The following is a 19591-nucleotide window of genomic DNA, read 5'->3' on the forward strand; positions in this document are numbered from 1 at the left end:
ATGTTTCCTTTGTTGGCTTACCTTGTTGCTGCATATCTGGTATTATGACGGTAGAGTTTTACCTATCACTATTTCTTGGTTCTTTTTGATTTTCTTGCCCTTGCGCATGTTAGCATGATCTCTACGTGGCGGCGATTGCACAGATCATTTGGGTCACCTTCTGTATGTTTTCTTTTCCTTGGTTCTTCTAATAACTCTGCCAGTTGCAAGTAAGCGTTCGTCTGTGAACTTCTTGTCCTTTGTCCCGTCTTTTGCGCTGCTCTTAAATATCAGGGAACCTTACCAACTAGCCAGGGGCGTAGGCAGAAATTTTTTTCGGGGGGGGCACCTCCTTGATCTGTAGTGGGGACGAGCAGGCAGATGTGGTCGAGTGTCATTTTCTGCTCTGTATGCTATGGCAAAAAAAAATTTCGGGGGGGGCACGGGCCCGGGTGTGCCCTAACGTGGCTACGCCCCTGCAACTAGCCCAGCTGTCGACCTTGCTATCTTACGCCGCAATCGGCAGCACCTCTTGCCAACGATCGAGCCTTTTGAGGACACTACAGACTAAGAGGATCACGATGACGAGCAGGTTCCTGCCTCTAGAATCTGACACATCCGGCTCGTCCTCGGCAACGGCACGTTGTCCACAGCCACGTTTTCAGCCAGTTCCCTCAGTTCAGCCAGTACTGCCGCAGCGAAAATCTCGGCGCCAAACCCGTTTTCCGGAACGCCTGGGATAGGATGAAAACTTCCAGCAAATAAGTCGACGGCGTTGAAGGAGAATATGTGTCGTATCAGGTCTAAGAGCAAAGCTCCAGTGTATCTTTGAACTATACATGCCTTTCTTTTCTCCCTGCTAACTCCCTTTCCCTTGTTATGGTAAAAAAGACTGATGGCAATAATCACAGTCATCCACTTCTGTCTTGACATGCGTGTTGGTTTTATCGGCTGTGGGCATGTCAAAACATTGATGTCATCACATGACACCTTCGCTTCGTCGCAAGTGGGCTTACTTTTTTGCAACTAGTCTTCCAGTCGTCTTGTACTTATTTCTATCGCCTACCTATTCACCCTTCGAACGATGTCCTCTAAAAACCAACGTTTCCCGTAGAATAATGCCCAAAGATATCTTGCTATTCAATCAGAACATGCTCCGTCATTTTCTTAGCTTCCACACAGCGTGTACATTTTCCTTCTTCACTGAATGTCGCTTTATAACTATGCGTTATAAGACAACCCGACCTCGCTTAAAACAGCAAATCGCTTCCCCTTGAATTATCGTAAAATGTATCCTTGCTCAGTTCGTCTTCACCCGGTCGGTGGTTACTGACAGCAGGTTTTTTTTTCCATCGCTGTTTTTCAATAAACCTCTTCTGCTTCTCACACTTTTCGCTTAAAGCCCTTTGCTGCCATATCATATGACGCTGCCAGCCGTACACTTGATGGTGAGTCTCCCGACTCTTTTCCTCCAATGTAACTCAACGCTTTCTTTTCCCATCTTTCATGCTCCTTATTCTCTCTTCGAAGCTAATTTTTAAGCCGCTGAACTTGTTACGGACTTCAGCGCCACCAGAGTACTACGGTGAAGTAGAGTTTGTGCCTCGTTATTATTATACAGCGTTATTCTAAGCGTACAGTAAAAAGGAGGGAGCAAAAAAATTTTGGAGGGTAAAGTAGGGTAATTTTGACCATGACGTAGGGTATTTACCAAAAATAGGTTGGCAACACTGGCGTAATAGTAAGTACCGACCGTATCAATGAATTCTTTTTACCAGGCCCAGTTCCATTGCTTTAGGGACAAACTTTGTAAGTTACTCAACGAATGCAACAAGAATGTATACGAGCAAGAAAAAAAATCGCGTTAAAAAGAAACAAAGCAATGTCAAGACAGACAGAGCCATGTTATGTTGCATCGCCGCCAATGGCCCAGCGTGGAACTTTCTGAAAAATCAACCTATTCGCCTGATAGGAAAAGTGACCAAAGTACACATTGTTCTTGCACCAATTGTGGCACTTGGGTATTGAAGCGGTTACGATGATTACAGACGTTATAGATCATGCAGGTTGCTTTGACTTCCGCAGTGCAGCCGCACGTGATGGTACCTCTAGCATGCTGCTGCAAAGAAGTTTTTACCGCTACAGTCACGTATGCGTCTTCACGCAGACACTTGCAGCATCTGAGCAGCAGCTGAACTCAAAGCGCCAGAGAAGAGACGCATTTTACTGGCGGCCAACTCTGTACAGCCAGTACAGAGCGCCGCGTTTCGTGAATGAAACATGAACTGTCTTGTGCAAGGCAGAAAAAATATTTACATCAGTGCGACCGACCTTCATGCATATATTGGATAAATCTGTCTTTATTACGCACACGTGTGTCCGTTTACTGGCACCATTTCTGTCAGTGTCTCAGGGCTTTGGTTACCTGCCGGTAGACTCGGCGACGGAAGAAGGGAGTGCAGTTAGTAGGCTGCCTTAATGGAAAGAATTAGATGCCCAAAGTCGCCACCTCAGTTAGCAGGTAGATAGGGTACCGATAGTTATACCAATATAAAATAGGATTACTATTGGCACATAGTTCTATACCACCGGTTTGGTATAAACGAAAACAATTCTAGCGAATTTTGCGGACCTGCATCTACGGGGCAAGTTGCCTTTTTTTTACCTCAAAGCCAAAGCTCACGGAGGAGCCATCCATGCTGCCCGTTCTGCTGGTGAACTGGAGCAGCAAAGCAGGCCCCGTGGATTCAAACACGGTCCTGGGCTGCTCAGTGCGCGGTTTGTTAGTGTCGCACAGCTTGGTGATGATGTAGCGGGGGTCAGGGCGCAGCGAGTCATATATTCGGAGCGCCTCCTCACAAAGGGTGACGCGCTCCACTCGAAACCACAGGAACTCGACGTGCACCAGTTCTCCCGGGGGCGCAGTGAACTTGTACGAACAGGTAGTGTTCACTGGATACCAGGACCTGGGTGCACCAAAGAAATCTGTCAGGCTGCGAAAGACCTGTTGGCTGAACAATGCAGCACGTGAATAGCGGCTAGACAAAATTGGGAAGAAAAGAATGGGTGGCAAAGGGGAAAGAAATTCCACAATAACGTGTACGTGAATGAATGTAGCGGATTTATATCGGCGCACCGCTCGCGAGCAGAATCCTGGAAGCATAGCAGGCTGAGGTTCACATTAGTGGCGCCACTTTATGCTTGCTACATTTCAATTTCGAAGACTGTAGGATTGGGTGTTTATACATGGCTAAGAGTGAACTTCAGCACAACCGTCAAGGGTTGGTTGCGCTGGTATGCACTCTTAAGCACTTTTAATTTCTTCGCTTCACGCAAGGCGCTGCCGTCCGCGACTGCATTTGCAGTCTCGTGGTATTCAATCCGTTCCTCTCACTTCTCAACGATTGTCTGTACTACGCATTACGTGGCTAGCTCCAGTCTACTTGTCTTGCATAATGTCATTGCGGATACTAGCTACCCCTGGTCATTCGCAGGCCCATTCAGCTCGCTTGCAATATTCTAATATGGCTCTTATAACATTGTGCTAAGTCGCACGCTGTGAACAGACTTCCCTGTTAAGAATTCACCGAGGTCTGCATACTTTTCTAGACTTCAACCTTTGTTGCTATTTGTCAACTTCATAATTCATTGAAACAGCGCACACAGGACGAGGACGAAGAAATAGGAGCACAGGACAGGCGCCGACTCGCAACTTAATTTTATTTGAAAAAAAAAAACAGGCAAAAATATGTAGGTGATGTACGTTCTAACAAAAAGCCGCAAGGCAAGAACATATAGATGAACTATATAGTTTATCTATATGTACGCCTACCAAGTCTCTCAAGCTTCCATTCTTATGTGAACTTCTTAAGCGAAGCTTTTATAAATCAAAGATTCCAATTGCAACCGCCACGGTGGTCTAGTGGTTATGATAATTAGCTGCTGCTCCGAAGATCGAAGGGTCAAATCCCGGCCGTGGCGGCTGCATTTTCGGTGGAGGTGAAAATGCTTAGGCCCGTGTACTTATTCGGGATAAACGACAGTGTACACCGGGTTAAGACACATACACGGAATACGAAAAAGGACGACACTAGCGCTCAACTTCAGCTGATCTTTAGTGTGACCGCATTTGCTTAAAAAGAAACTTTTTGCGCATGCGTGTAGCATATGGCAGAGCAAGTTCAATAGACAATTTCAAGAGCAGTGAAACCCAGAAGCCGCAATCAAATAACAAATCAAGAGCGAAATGATAGAAGACAGGAAAACTCGAAAAACCAACACCAAGAAACCAAACCACATCACGTGTTAATACCTAAAAACTTCCTCTCTTTTGAAGATAGAGCAACCGATGGCCAGCTAATGCAGTCTTCCCTCCTTTCTAAAATTTCTGCCGTTTCTAAAATTTGACGTGCAATTTTGCCTTTTTTCTTTACACACCACCCTCGTGTTGCCCAAAATGGGTGCGCAGCCGCAGTCCCTGCAGTGTATGGCGACGTGGCCTGCATCTTTCTTGGAGCACTGATATTGTCCTCTGTGAGCCTCGTGTTGAGGCATCTACCCGGTTGCCCAACGTACACCTTATTACACGTCAGCGGTATAGAATATACGACACAGTCGGTGCAGGTGACGTAAGGGTTCCTGTGCTTTATCGAGCATGCTTCCCTCTCTTTGCTTTGCGAATTGGTTTTTTTGCAAAGAGCTGACAGCCGCACAGGCGCGGAGAACACCACATCCAAATCAACCTTTCGGCCAAGTTTCCGTAGGTTGTGTGACACACGTCGTTGCCGCCGGAGGCTGCGGCGGAACCGCTCCTGGAGCTTTAGGCAGTGCTTCCGCCACTGACGCCAGGAGGGCCATCGGGTACCCTGACTCACAAAGGCGGTGAGTCTGGATAAAAAAACTCGTCTCACAACGGTGGATGCACAATTTTACTAGGGCATGATGAAAACATGACCGCGCAATTGCTCTTTTTACTAGCTTAGAATGGGCCGAATGATATGGTTTGCCGCCTCTCGGTTCGTAGCTCCAACACACATAATCGACAGAGCAGTACAGACCAAGATCTAAAAACCTTATAAAATTATTCTTAGTGATCTCATGAGTGATCACCAAGGGTTTAAGGCATTCTGTAAAAACTTCAGTAGTGCAGCACATGGCATTGTCAAAATCTTCTTCGTCATGACATAACACAACTAAAAAATCGTCCACGTACCTAAAAACACGGAAAACATTTTGATTGTCAAGGCGCTCTTTAAGGTCCTTGTCGAGTGCAGCAAGGTACAGGACACTCAGGATTGGGGCTATGCATGATCCTCTGCAAATTCCCTTTTTCTTTAGGTGTATATCAGCATTCCATTCTGCGAAAGTGGATTTGAGCCACATAGAAATTAATTCTAAAAAATCACAGCATATCCACGGAGTGAATGATGATGAGTGGGCGAAGCTGCGGAGGTTCATCGGTAAACCGTGGATCTTCCGTGAATTCTCCCCAGTACATCATCACCGACGTGAGATTCGGCGCGTTTATACTAAAGGTTCGATGAGTTATGACGACTTGAAGCTCACTTTAATTTTACATGTACGCTGTGAATTTTCATTGTTTAGAAAACCATTGCTTTAGAAAAATCTGGCGTCTTTCGTTAAGCAGCTGGCGTCTTTTCGTTTTGCTTTAGAAACATCTGGTGTTCTTTCGTTCTGCTTTTACAAAACATCTGGCGTCTTTCGTTGGTTTATTTCATCAATCAACGGCGTTTTGAACAAAATTTTTATTGTTTAATCACGCACAGGAGAAATCTCACCAGGCACTACCTTGGAGGTAAACAATGGCTGCTAATGGGAATGAGAGACAGAAGAAGTCGGCTTTTAGCTAACACTTACACTTCTACTTCTACTAACGTTTCCTACTGGAACATGCCAATGGCTGCTAATGGGGAATGAGAGACAGAAGAATTCGGCTTTTAGTTAACGCACACGCTGCGAATTTTTTATTGTTCAACAACGCACAGGAAAAATCTCCCACCGGCACCACCTTGGAGGTCAAAGCGTAAGACTTGTTACGGACTACGACTACTACTACTACTACTACTACTACGACGACGACGACTACGAGGGACGAACGGGTGCCGCCTTAAGGAGCTTCGCCCCTAAAATTGACTGCAATGGATCCCACATTCTTTCTGAAACTTCGCAGCGCCGTGCTTGTCTAAGCATTCGCTGACACTTGTCATTTGATCATCATGCGGGATGCTGTAATATAAGCCTTGTGTCAACAGAGAATGCTAGGTAACCTTGATGCGAGTGCTCAGTTAAAAAATGAATCTCTTCTTCGAAGTTCTTAACACTGAATGGGCCATAAAATGGTAAAATCCTTACTTTTTCTTGCAAGAAGCTTGTTAAATGTTTCTGCCAGTTAATGCTCTCAGAAACAATAACCCTAAATGGACAATCGGGTTTGTGAGTTTCTGCAGAGAAGAATAGGTCTAAGCCTTACTTTGACCCTTCGCTAATACTTTTTTAAGGGCTTCCAGTTTAAACTGGCTGCATAACTTAGTCGCCCTTGATTTGACCTTTTTCAAATCAACCTTAGGGAACTTGGAAAAAACGGTCAAAATCGCTGCTGAAAAGCCGTCGAAACCGCTGCTGAAAAAACCGTCAAAACCGTCGAAACCACTGGGTCATGCATAGCCCCAATCCTGAGTGACCTGTACCTTGCTGTACGTGACAAGAACCTTAAAGAGCGCCTTGGCATTCAAAATGTTGTCCGTATTTTTAGGTACGTCGACGATTTTTTAGTTATGTTATGTTATGACAAAGAAGGTTTTGACAATGCCATGTGCAGCACTACTGAAGTTTTTACAGAATGCCTGAAAGCCATGGTGATCACTCATGAGATCCCTAAGAATAATTTTATAACGTTTTTAGATCTTGGTCTGTACTGCTCTACCGATCATGTGTGTTTGAGCCATGAACCGAGAGGCAGCAAACCAGTTCTTCCATATCATTCGGCCCATTCGAAGCTAGTAAAAAAAATTCACGATCTCCCGGTAAAGGGAACCATGTGGTGATGCGAAGGAGCGCATGGGTCGACTTAAAGTTCCGTTCATCACGGGCACCTTGCCCGATGTTAACGCGTCCTTGCATGTGGAGCACACCATGAATTCACTGTAGTTGCTGTTAATCGTCCCGAACTCTTGTTGGAGCACGCCACGCTGGTTCATCGCGCGTCTGCAGAATCTCGTTCCCTGACGCCACCACGTGATTGCTGAGAGGGTGTTAGGGGGAGACGCCACAACGTCTTACCCAGCCCCTTATATAGGCCCGAACGCGCTAGGCGTGGCAGCGCGTTCTGACTAGGATACAACCCGTTGGTTCATCGCGCGTCTGCAGAATCTCGTTCGACGACGCCATCACATGATTGCTGAGAGAGACTAAGGGGGAGAGGCCACAGCGTCTTACCCAGCCCCTTACACAGGCCCGAGCGCGCTAGCGCCTGCCAGCGCACGTGGTTTTGTCTGCGTTACGCCAAGCTAGGACAGCATACGGCCGGGCCCCTAAATTGCTATGCACGTATCATCATCAAGGCGGTCGAAGAACAAGACGAAGAAGACTCCTCCTTGGCTCGAGCGCGCGCTCTGCCCGTATCATCATCAAGGCGGTCGAAGAAGAAGACGAAGAAGACTTGTCCTTGACGCGAGCGCACGCTCAATATGTTACAGATGGCTATGGTAGGTTTTAGAAAGCGGGCGGTCGCCAATGAACCCACGGAGAAAGCCCAGTGCAAAAGCTGCTTCGCATCTAAAAAAGCAATTGCACGGTCATGTTTTCATCATGCTCTAGTAAAATTGTGCATCCACCGATGTGAAACGAGTTTTCTTATCCAGACCCACCGCCTTCGTGAGTCAGGGTACCCGATGGCCCTTCTGGCGTCACTGGCGGAAGGACTGCTTAAAGACTCCAGGAGCGGTTCCGCCGCAGCCTCTGGCGGCAAAGACACTGGCTTTTGCTCAAAGAAGGTTCTTGTAATTCTCCATGTCCACACTGTGTCACACAACCTACGGAAATTTGGCCGAAAGGTTGGTTTGGATGTGGTGTTCTCCGCGCCGGTGTGGCTGTCAGCTCTTTGCAAAAAAGCCAATTCGCAGAGCAAAGAGAGGGAAGCATGCTCGATAAAGCACAGGAACCCTTACGTCACCTGCACCGACTGTGTCGTATATTCTATACCGCTGACGTGTAATAAGGTGTACGTTGGGCAACCGGGTAGATGCCTCAACACGAGGCTCACAGAGGACAATAATCACTGCTCCAAGAAAGATGCAGGCCACGTCGCCATACACTGCAGGGACTGCGGCTGCGCACCCATTTTGGGCAAGACGAGGGTGGTGTGTAAGGAAAAAGGCAAAATTTCACGTGAAATTTTAGAAGCGGCAGAAATTTTGGAAAGGAGGGAAGACTGCATTAGCTGCCCATCGGTTGCTCTATCTTCAAAAGAGAGGAAGTTTTTAGGTATTAACACGTGATGTGGTTTGGTTTTTTGGTGTTGGTTTTTCGAGTTTTCCTATCTTGTATCCTTTCGATCTTGCTTTGTGATTCGATTGCGGCTTCTGGGTTTTGTTGCTCTTGGGATTGCCTATTGAACTTGCTCTGCCATATGCTACACGCATGCGCAAAAAGTTGCTTTTTAAGCAAATGCGGTCTCACTAAAGATCAGTTTAAGTTCAGCGCTGGTGTCGTCCTTTTTCGTGTTCCGTGTATGCGTCTTAACCCGGTGTGCGCAGCCGTTTATCCTGAATATGACCAACCAACTAGCCCACAAGTACATTTTAACCGTGTACTTAGATTAAGCTGCACTTTAAAGAAGCTCATGTGATCGAAATTTCCAGAGCCCTCTACTAGGGCGTGTCTGGCGATGTTATCCTGGTTTTGGGACCAACCCCCCCCCCCCCCAAAAAAAAAAAGAACTAATTCGGAGATTGCAGTAGCGTACACAAATAGGCGCTAGAAGGTGTGCTGGCCACATGCACATTTGTAAGCATTGAGGATCGTGGGCTTGTCGGCGAGCAGCTATTTTAACCGCGAAGCTGTCTAGCAAATAGTGCCTTGTGAGTCGATCGCAGAAAACAATCCTCATCTTAATGGGCATGTGGCACAGAAATTGGGTTAAAAAATGGCTGCGAAGCGATGGCGGCGAGCCGAAGACCCGGAGTGAATACTAACGAGAGAATACTAGGGAAAAGGGAAGGCAACGGCGGCTGCGAGGAAAATCCGAAGCGATGGAAAGCCTACGCCAATGAAGACGTGCCCGTATATCTATGAGAGGTTCAAACGCTTGGTTTCAGCGCAAGTTTCTTTTTCTGGAGTTTGGACAATCGTGCCGTGTCTGTGACTGACTGTGGTTTAACTCGAACATCGCTGCACTGTTAATCAGCGTAGAAACAACCTAGCATCACCTAGCCAAAACCTAGCAACAACCTAGAGGGAACCTAGAAACTGAATCACCTAGCTAAAGCCTAGAAACAACCCAGAAGCAACCAGATTAGTCTTCAGAATCGTCCAGTTTAACTGTTTCAAGCCTTGCGCGGCTTATAGTGTAAGCTTCGCCAATCTTTTTCTATGTAGATGTGACCTTTTATCAGATGACGTCATTTCGCGCTCCCACATGTTATTGTTGCCCGGATATGAATGCATGACCGTCGCTGTTGCGCGCACAAACTGAAGCGCTGCGCTCTAAGCACGTGGATGAAGCTCCAATTCTCGGCATGTAGGAAGGAAGAAAGTTGCGATCAAGCATTGCCCGACGCGACAGAAAGAAAGGAAAGTAGAACGTGAGGCACGCACACGCCAAGCCCGTTTCGATGAGACTGCGCATGCATGTTGACACTTTATTCCTCTGTTAGCGCCCCGATTAGTTTAGTTGGAAGTGCCCCTCGTCCTTTCGTTGTGTTCCTCCCTGTGTGTGTTTTTACTTCGCGGCTATATTATGTCCTTAGGTAAATACCGACAAGGCCATCGGACACCCTTGTTAAAACTAACAGGCATCGTCCTGCTGCTCACAGAATTCCGACTGCTGTTAAATGATAGGGCTGATCTTGGTGTTTTAGGACGAGTGTAAGTTCGGTTAACATAACATCTGGGGTTTAACGTCCCAAAAGGACGATTTGATTATGAGAGACGCCGTAGTGGAGGGCTCCCGAAATTTCGACCACCCGGGGTTCTTTAACGTGCACCTAAATCTAAGCACACGGGCCTCAAACGTTTTCGCCTCCATCGAAAATGCAGCCGCCGCAGCCGGGATTCGATCCCGCGACCTTCGGGTCAGCGGTCGAGCGCCATATCCACTAGACCACCGTGGCGGGGCTGTAAGTTCGGTTGTTCAGTTCCTTTCGTAGTAAGGTTTTCATCGTACTACATGTACGACTTCTGAGAGATTTCTGCGTCGTGTTGAGCACACTTCGCTTTCAGGAATCACCTCATAATTTAAGATACCTAATCGGCGAAGAAGCCTTTAAAGGGCCAATTTAGCGCCGCATAAGCCGTTCAGATAGGTCAGGTGCACGTAAAGTCTCCGGGTTATGATACTCAGCTGCTGACCTGAAGGTCGAATGGTTGCATCCCGTACTTTGACTCCTTGGTTGTACTATACATCTTATTGGCCTTAGATTATAATGAACTGCGTCGACGTCCTGCTGCTGAATGGCACGGTGCCTTGCCAACTGTCGTGCTCTTTCTGCCCTTGCTATGTATTCGCTGATGTCAGGGTCTCCTCTTTCCCATTGCCATGCGCGTTCATTTTTGTATTTCTATGCAACCGCTCCATTACACGTATGTATACCAACTGCTAGAGTGTACAAGAACAGGGGAGTGCTCGGAACCAGCTTGGAAAAGTGAAGCCCAAAGAGGGTCAGTCCGCTAGTGGCGTTGTGATCGGCAGCCTGCAATGTGCCATCGTTTAAGAGTTGCGCGCGGCTCCACTGAAGCGGTGTGCCACTCAAAAAACCCGGGTTCGAGTCGCAACTGTAGATGGTGGGTTTATATTCTGATTGTCACCTTTTACAGCTGTACTGTTTTTCCTTTGTTTCTTAAAACTAGCTTCGGTTGCTACGCGTTGCTTCACATCTCAGTAGCTACGAATAACGCTCATAGTCATGATTTAACCGTTGTGGTAGCTGAAGTTGTTGACATATTACCTGGACAGGGCGTATCCTGAATCCCTAGCGAAGATGACATCAACAAACGGATATTAAGCACTGGTACTCGATATGCAGTTCAAAGCACCGTCAGTTAAGGGAAGAAACGCCACGGTGTGCGCTCCAGAGTAACAGGTTACACTACCACACTGCACTTCAATGCATACACTACCACACTACACTTCAGGAACAAGCGAGGCAGAGGTTCGTAACCAGAGCCGTGAACGCGCGCAAGCGTTCCACGTTCCGCTGGCCTCTATCTCGCTCCACCAAGGCACGACATGCGTCCGTCGACATCACTGCCTTTCTGCGGCGCTTATTGCAGATGTTTTTAGGGGCGAAGCTCCTTATAGCGGCACCCGTTCGTCCCGTAGTAGTGTGTAACCATTCTTAAAAACGGAGGGGGCGTGCACACATGAAGGCTCCCTAAAGACAATGCGCTGCGACAGTACGTGATATGTATCGCCCTCTCCTCTTCTACGCTTCCCCCTCTTTCTCCTCTCCTACGGTCCCCCCCCCCCTATCTTGCCTCGCGGCGCAGCGGCGCCGACGCAGGCAGCGTCGCGAGGCAGCGTCGCGGCAGCGTCTTCATTGAAAAAACCGACCGCTCGCGCTGCACAACCGTGCACTGACCACCCCGTCTATATAGGCACTGGATTTTGACCTCCAAGGTAGTGCGTGTGTGCTATTTCTTCTGTGCGTGATTAAACAATGAAAATTCACAGCGTACATGTAAAATTAAAGTGAGCTGCAAATCGTCATAACTCTCATCGAACCTTTAGTATAAACGCGCCCGATCTCACGTCGGTGATGATGTACTGGGCAGAATTCACGGAAGATTCACGGTTTAACGATGAACCCCCGCAGCTTCGCCCACTCATCATCATTCACTCCGTGGATATGCTGTGATTGTTTAGTCGGTGCTGTCGCACTCAAAGCAGGAGGCGGCGGAGAAGCGCCGTTTGTACATTTGGAAGCTGCACCACTTCGACAACGAGCCGTCACACGCTAACGCGAAGCGAAAGGCAAATAACGTAACTGCGTCTAGGGCGACTCTCCGATGCTAGCGCGGCCAGTGTTCCTCGTTGGTATGGAATCGCTGTAACCATGGTCCCGGAGATTGCGCGCCGACAGGATTTCTGCCGGCGCGCATTCTCGGAGGCCATACTTTAACTGTGTCGTCACTGAAGAGCGATGAATTGGGCTAGTTGGTGGTCGTTCATGGTTTCCTTGTTGTGCTGCAGATGACGAGACGAGGACGGTAGGTCGATACAGGGACACAGGACAGGTGGTGCACCACCTGTCCTGTGTCCCTGTATCGACCTACCATCCTTGTCTCGTCATCTGCAGCACAACAAGGAAACCATGGTCGTCAATGAGTCGGTCAGGAGCGACGCATTAAGTGTCATGATGCAGTACTAGAAAGTGGCATGACACCACCCTCTAGAAAAACGAGAAGGCCTTAGTTCTGTGCCCTTTCCACTCACACTATGTCTGCAGATGTGGCGGACGCATGAGGCGGCAAACGAGCTCAGCCAGAACTGCTAATAATGCCCACACAACGCCAGGTCATCACGAAACCGACCCTGCAGTTCCTGGCCAACGAAGAGCAATGTGACTTTGACGCCTGTGACAATGACCTTAAGGGTTGAATCGCGCAAACGAGACAGGGACAAAAGAAGAGACGACAGCACACAGAGCGCAAGTGTGTGTTGCGCTCTGTATGTTGTCGTCTCTTCTTTTGTCTCTGTCTCGTTTGCGCGATTCAAACCTTAAGGTCATGAACCAACAAGCCCAACTGACAGCCATTCTGTGAGAATGGTCACACGAGCTAATTGTGCTAAAACACAACGTGCAGTGCAGCACGAACGTATTGCTGAAGAACTTTTGTGCCAAGCCGAATGGCAACCTCCTCGACGCTGCCAATAGGTATAAGAAAAAAGAACGCCACAACTCTCCACAACAAATAGATACGTTGCTCCTGATATAGCGCCAGCACCAAACCAAACTGGATTGTGTGGACATTCCTCTTCACTACAAAATAAATGTCTTGCTCCTATATTATTCTTTCGGTCCAATTTCTTTCAAAATGCAATCATGCTCGTTCATGCAAGAAAACTAAATGTTTGCAACGGTGAGACTGAGAGACAACTTCTCTTGAACAGCGCTCCGTAATTTTAAGAATCCGCCACCTCGTGTGACGTCACCGGGAGGGAACTAAGGCCTTGAGCTTTTGTAGAGGGTGTTGCACAACCAAGCCAACAGAGAGCACCGAGAGAGAGAGAGAGAATATGTGAAATATATCAGGCGCGTTTGTGAAGTGTTGTTCATGTAAAAAAAGAGAAAAAAAGCCTGGCTAGTTTAGTCGGCAGAGCGCGAGACGCTTATAGTTGCGGACCGAGAGGTCGTAGGTTCCATTCCCAGCGATGGAACTTTTTCTCAGCTTTTTTCTTTCTCATCCGTTAGCGTCAATTTGATCAACGTTGTATCCGTAATAGAAATACGTCAGTGAAGTCCTGACGTATCCTAGCCTAAAGCACTTTCGCGCCTTAAAAAAAGAGGATGACCTTATTTTTAGGTTTGGAGGTCCCATGCCGCTAATTTCCCACTGGATGGGTGCCCTTCCAAGCAACTATGCACCAACAATGCTTTGACTTGGGCGGGTTAGTATATTCTCGGAAGAATGCAGCGTGATTTCAACGAAGACAGGAGACACAGGAAACCACAGACGAGCGTCGGCGCGTGTCTGCGGCTTTTTGTATCTCCTGTCTTCGTCTAAATCGCGCCGCATTCGTCCGACTATGTACTTCGTTCTGCCGAACACCAAGCCTTAAGTGCGCTCTTACCTATTTTACCAGTAGGTGCCCGGTGGCAGCAAAGCTGTGCCTCCCTCCGACAGCTTCGGCGGATGCTCAGCTATTTCACCAAGGCTGTGATGGGTTAAGCTGCGCCCAGGGTCCTTTACAAAATCTTGTGGGGCCACCTTTCGAAAGAGTACCAAGAAACAACCGAGCGCCAGGTCGGTGTACTCCTCTACCCATTAGGACAAATCGGTGGGTTTGCTGCCGGCACTGTGAATCGAACCCGCTACATACTGCATTGGAAGCGAACGCTCTACCATGCAGTCACCACTGCGGCAAAAAAGGAGGATGACCACATTTTTAGATCTGGCGATACCGTGCCGCCAATTTCCACAGGGTTGGTGCCCTCCCGAGCGATTATGTACTTCGCTCTTCCAAGCACCAGGCCGGAAGTGCGGTTGTACTTATTTACTGGTAGGTACCCGGCGGCAGCAATTCCCTGCCTCCCACAGCAGCGGCGGATCCTTTACTATTTCACCAATGCTGTGGTGGGTTGAGGTACGGTCGGGGGTCTGTACAGGGCCTATACGGTACCAGCTTTCGAGATGAGTACACAAGAACAACACATCGCGCGGCCGGTGTACTCCTCTACACTTGCGGAAATATTGGTAGGTTTCCGGTCGGCAATGGGAATTGAACCCGCTACCTACCGCATTGGAAGCGGACGCTCTACCATGTGGCCACCGTTGCGGTGGCTCATGGTAGGTCGCCCTGTCAATGGTAGTGCAGTGGCAGCTACATGATAGAGCGTCCCCATCCAATGCGGTAGATACCGGGTTTCGCAATCATGCTACATGATAGAGCGTCCGCATCCAACCGGAAGCCCACCGAATTTTCCTAAACAGTAGACGAGTACACCGGCATGGCGCTCGGTTGTTCTTGGGCAGTGTGAGGTCTGGGCATGAGAGCTGAGGCGTTAGCGAGGCATTGTGAATACGAACAGAGGAATAATGTGTTTATTGGAACATCGTGGAACGCATTGAAACGTAACCGTGAGGCGGGAGCGAGAGAGAGACACTGCGTCAGGGCCCTCGCTTAAGCTTGGCGTTGTGCTGTCTTAACGGCACTGAAAGTGGTGCTAGTGATTAGCTCGGCCGCTAAGCTACGGCACATGCGAGCGCTCACATCCCACCCCAGTTTTACTGACCAAGTCTTGTGGTCAATGAGTTCCTAAACCTGTCCACAATGGTCACACGCGCGATAACACACTCACATACACGCGTGGAAACACTGCAACACGCGTTGTAATGTACGACAATACACTGCACTCGAGCACAACATCGTCGTGGCTACGTAGCCATTGATTGCGCTGTGGCCGTTGAAGCTGTTGCTGCTCTGTAGAGGCGAAGCGGTCGCCTCTACAGTTTGCAGTAATAATGCAGTAATGGTGAAAAACTGCAGCTTGCAGAGTGACGTTCGTGGCTGTATGCTGCAACGATATTGGCTTTGGTGGCTCGAAGATAAGACATGCTTGTGCTGCCGAGAAGAATCTTCACCAATAATGAGTAGGAGTACATCATCCTCTAAATCAGCAGCTTCAACAACTCCTAAGACTGGGTCAGTGGATATCTTTAAAAATGCAGCACCAACAGGCAGTACCGTGCCTCCTCCGACCACAGCATGAGGGGGCTAGGTCAATAGGATGATCATGCTTGCAGACACGAGGGCTTTGGAGATTAGTGTTACCATGGATCCCGAGTAAGGAAATGCTTCACACTCGGCGACTCCGCTGACGGTTGCGTTGAAGGGGCATTCCTTCTGTGCGCCGTCAAGCGTAACGGGCGCACTGGGCAATGCGGGAGGCCGCTGTGTCTTGGCGGCGGTTGCAGGCACTGACACTGACGATACTGACGATGGTAAGCAGCTAGTGCGTGTAGGGCATTTAGATGCCAGATGCTTCAAGGTATTGGTAGCAGACAGCTTCAGACAGGTCTTGCCCGCTACAGAGAGCTGGAGCGCCGCACTGTGCTGACCCCCAGTGTACTACCCCCAGTGTAGTAGCCCTGACCTCCTGTGTACTAGGGGGTCAGGGCTACTAAGCTGTTCTCCTCGTAACGTGTTACTGCTGCGGAATAAAAATTTGACTTTCAATTTCAAATTTCAATACCTACATAAGTAGCTTCTTCTTGATCGGCGGGCAACTCTGAATGCGCGTTCTTGATGTTGCAGCTCGGGAGGAGTGTGGTACCGATGGTTCTGGTCGAGGCTGCTGATGCTTTGTAGGCTCAAAATCACGAAAGGGTTGCGACGGCGGCTTCACAGAACCGGCAAATGGAGACGGGCTTGCTTTGACTTGGCGATGTTGTGCACTCTTGTCGACGCTAGTCCAAGCGGCAATAAAATCATCTACCAATGGCAGCGGGTTGGCTGCAACGGCGGCTAGGATATGTTGTCCGCGAAAATCATGCAGCAGGTAGCCGATCTTTTGGGCATCCGAGAGGCTAACGGGGCAACGCTCACTTCTCCTCTACATGGCAAAGGCGTATTGGTGCAAGCTTCTGGATGGGGCATGAGTGACCTTGATGACCTGCTCATGCCACTCGATGAGGGACAATATTGTTCAAAATGTGTCCTTGAGGGGCGCACTCTACGTGGCCCAGGTGCTGTACTGGTTGCCGAACGCTGAGATGCCAGTTTCGCGCCGTACCTTTCAGTTTCCCCCGTACCTTTCTCCACCTTTAGCTTCGTAAATGCTCTTGGGTGTGTCCAGATAAGACTGGAACACGAGGTCCCGGTCACCATTCCCGTTTTTGATGAAAATTGGTGTAGGTCTAGGCATTACGCCCAGAACATTGTTTTCGAAGTTAGTTTCGCGAAAAAAAAATCTGTTCGCCTGAAAATGTTATACAAAATTTGGCCGCAAAAAACACTTTTCCGCGAATTTCGCGATTTCTGAATTTTGAGCGCACCTAGGGAAAAAGCGTTGCGCTGCTTGGTCACAATATTTATGTCCCTCAAAGAACAGGGAAATACAATCTTATGAGTCGATTGTCTTCCTTGCTTGTCGAAGCACTTTTGAAGAAAAAAATCACAAGCTTGGCAAATCGCACAAAAAGCGTGCAATTGAGGAATTTATTGCTGCAAACAAGTTAAAGTGAGGATAATCAAAGTCGGTACATATTAACTTTGATACTTTCGCTCTCTTTAAAAATAATTTTTGCGGTTTCATCACGCTTCATTTTACTCAATAATTGGACTGAAACGTAAGTAATTTATCAAAAACGCCGAACTTTGAAAATAGTTTTCTCAGAAAGGCCATTTTTAATTTAAACAAATCCTCTGATTGAAGTCAAGGACGTCATCTATCATTCTGCATAAAAAAACGTTGCATTATTTTGGTTGCTAACAAGTTATAATGCGTCAAATGTGACCAAGTCAGCCTAGCGGTCGCGTCGTTGGTTATGTGCTGAAACTCGGATATAAGTTGTTCAAAATACTTACACGTGACATAATCACAAATCAGCAGCTCCACACCAACAAGTGCGCAGCCAGGAATCATGGTTCAGCAAGCTTTGTCTTGCGATCAGCCGTTTGAGAAACCCGCCGCAGCGGCCGCTCGATGCTGTGGGCGCTCAGATTATCAGATTACATAAGTGTCATGAGTGAGTATCAGATTACATTTCATGATCCTATACTTGCATGCAGATATATTCGGTACCTATATTCTTTTGGTTCTCGGATCATGACAAATATTGCGCGCTCGATTATATGTTTATCGATATTCTGCTCTCAGTTGTGCCTATGACTGGTGGCAGCGACGACGCATCCGGCATATCGCCTCACGCATTTTTTCTGCATGTGCAGGTTAGTCTTGTAAAACCTTGCGCACCTTTTTTACTTGCTCGCTGTCGTTGCTGCCACCTTTTTTTCTCCTGTACTATTGTTTACGCGGTTGTTTGGTTACCGTTTTCTGCAACATGCCGTCAAACGCAGAGCTTGCCAAGCGGTTAAATGAAATTGAAGCTAAATTAGAAAATGAAAGCAGCAAACTCACTGACGACATTCTCGGCAAATTTTTGTTTAAGCTTCAGTCCTCTGGTCTTGATGCTGTAGAGCTGAAGGAACAAGTGGAAAACTTGGAAACAAGTATGAGTGCCTTAAATGACATCATTGAAAAACTGCGCGATGAAAAGCTGAAGCTTACAGCTGATAACAAAAAGCTCATGTCAGAGAACAAAGCGCTGTCGGGGAGGGTCGCCGAGCTGGAACAATACTCTAGAATGAACAATGTTGAGGTCAGGGGTGTTCCCTGCACCCAGGGAGAGGACTGCATCGCAGTTATGCAAACAATTGGCACTAAAATTGGGTGCCCGGTAACGGTGGCTGATTTCGATGTCGCTCACCGGGTCCCAACTAAAGTTCAAGACAAGAAAAATATCGTAGCTAGATTCTGTTCGCGAACAAAAAAGGATGAATTCGTCAGTAAGGCACACAAAGCTAAGCTTCACCTAAGTGACATTGGTGTGAAAGCTTCTGTTGACAGCGCGGTCTATGTGAATGAGCACTTGACGCCGCGAAAGAAGGCGCTCTTCTCGAAGGCACTGGCTTTGAAAAAACAGCACAAATGGCAGTTTCTGTGGATCAGCAACTGCCAAATCAAGGCCAGGAAAGCTGAGAAAACGAGGGTGTACCGCATAGCCGAGGAATCGGACCTAACGGTCATTAACTAATGCACTTTCAATTTGTGCCTGCCTTATTCCCATCCATCCATCATGGCTTCATATTACAGAACAAGTGAGCTAAACGACTTTTTTCAGAATAGCAATCGCTCTCTTATTCATTTCAACGCGCGAAGCCTCCGTAAACATTACGATGACTTTCATAACCTACTTTCTACCCTTTCCTTTACTGTTTCAATCATTGCTGCCTCAGAAACCTGGCTTAGCGACGCTGATAAGAACTTGTACTGTTTCCCTTCATACAAATCTGAATATGCCCACCGCCAGTCAAGTAATCATGAGGGAGCTGCTATCTACATCTTGTCTGGTATCCCGTATAAACATAGACACGACCTGACACTTAATATTCAGAATTGTGAATCAGTTTGGTTGGAATTTGATTATAACTTTCTGAACATAGATAACAGAAATTTCATTTTAGGTTGCGTTTACCGGTCACCTTCTTCCTCTGGATCTGATTTTTGCGTTTCCTTCGAAAAAATGATGACAAAGTTATCTACAGAAAATAAAAATGTTATAATTATGGGTGATATAAACTTACACTTATTGGATTCATCCGTGAACTCTGTCAGTTACTCATCCTGTTTTCACAGTTTTGGTTACGAATGCCTTATTAACGTCCCCACTCGTTCGGTATCCGGTGGTTCCAGCACTCTGATCGATCATGTATTGTCGAACCTTTTGTGTCCACCTGATGTAGGAGTACTTGAAACAGACATTACCGACCACTTTCCCGTCCTTCTGCGCACTACATCTGCCCGCTATTCATATTCCAACTGTTACACTAAACTGGTTTTTGATAAAGAAACATTCTTAGAAACCGTTTCCAATACTCACTGGTCTCCCGTTCTTGATACTAATGATCCGCAGGTAGCTTATTCGCGATTTT

At 47.6% G+C, this 19591-nt stretch overlaps 1 protein-coding gene across 1 annotated transcript in view; it reads right to left on the bottom strand.

The window, feature by feature from the left end:
* Positions 1-2617: 2617 nt before the first annotated feature.
* The window catches only part of LOC125759228 (uncharacterized), a 50720-nt gene continuing 33746 nt past the window's right edge, over positions 2618-19591 (bottom strand). The window contains exon 2 of the mRNA XM_049417633.1: positions 2618-2945. Within this exon, the coding sequence (XP_049273590.1) occupies positions 2618-2945 (328 nt within the window). The remainder of the gene's footprint in view (positions 2946-19591) is intronic.

This window comes from Rhipicephalus sanguineus, chromosome 7 (genome assembly GCF_013339695.2).
Source record: "Rhipicephalus sanguineus isolate Rsan-2018 chromosome 7, BIME_Rsan_1.4, whole genome shotgun sequence".
Lineage (NCBI taxonomy): Eukaryota > Metazoa > Arthropoda > Arachnida > Ixodida > Ixodidae > Rhipicephalus > Rhipicephalus sanguineus.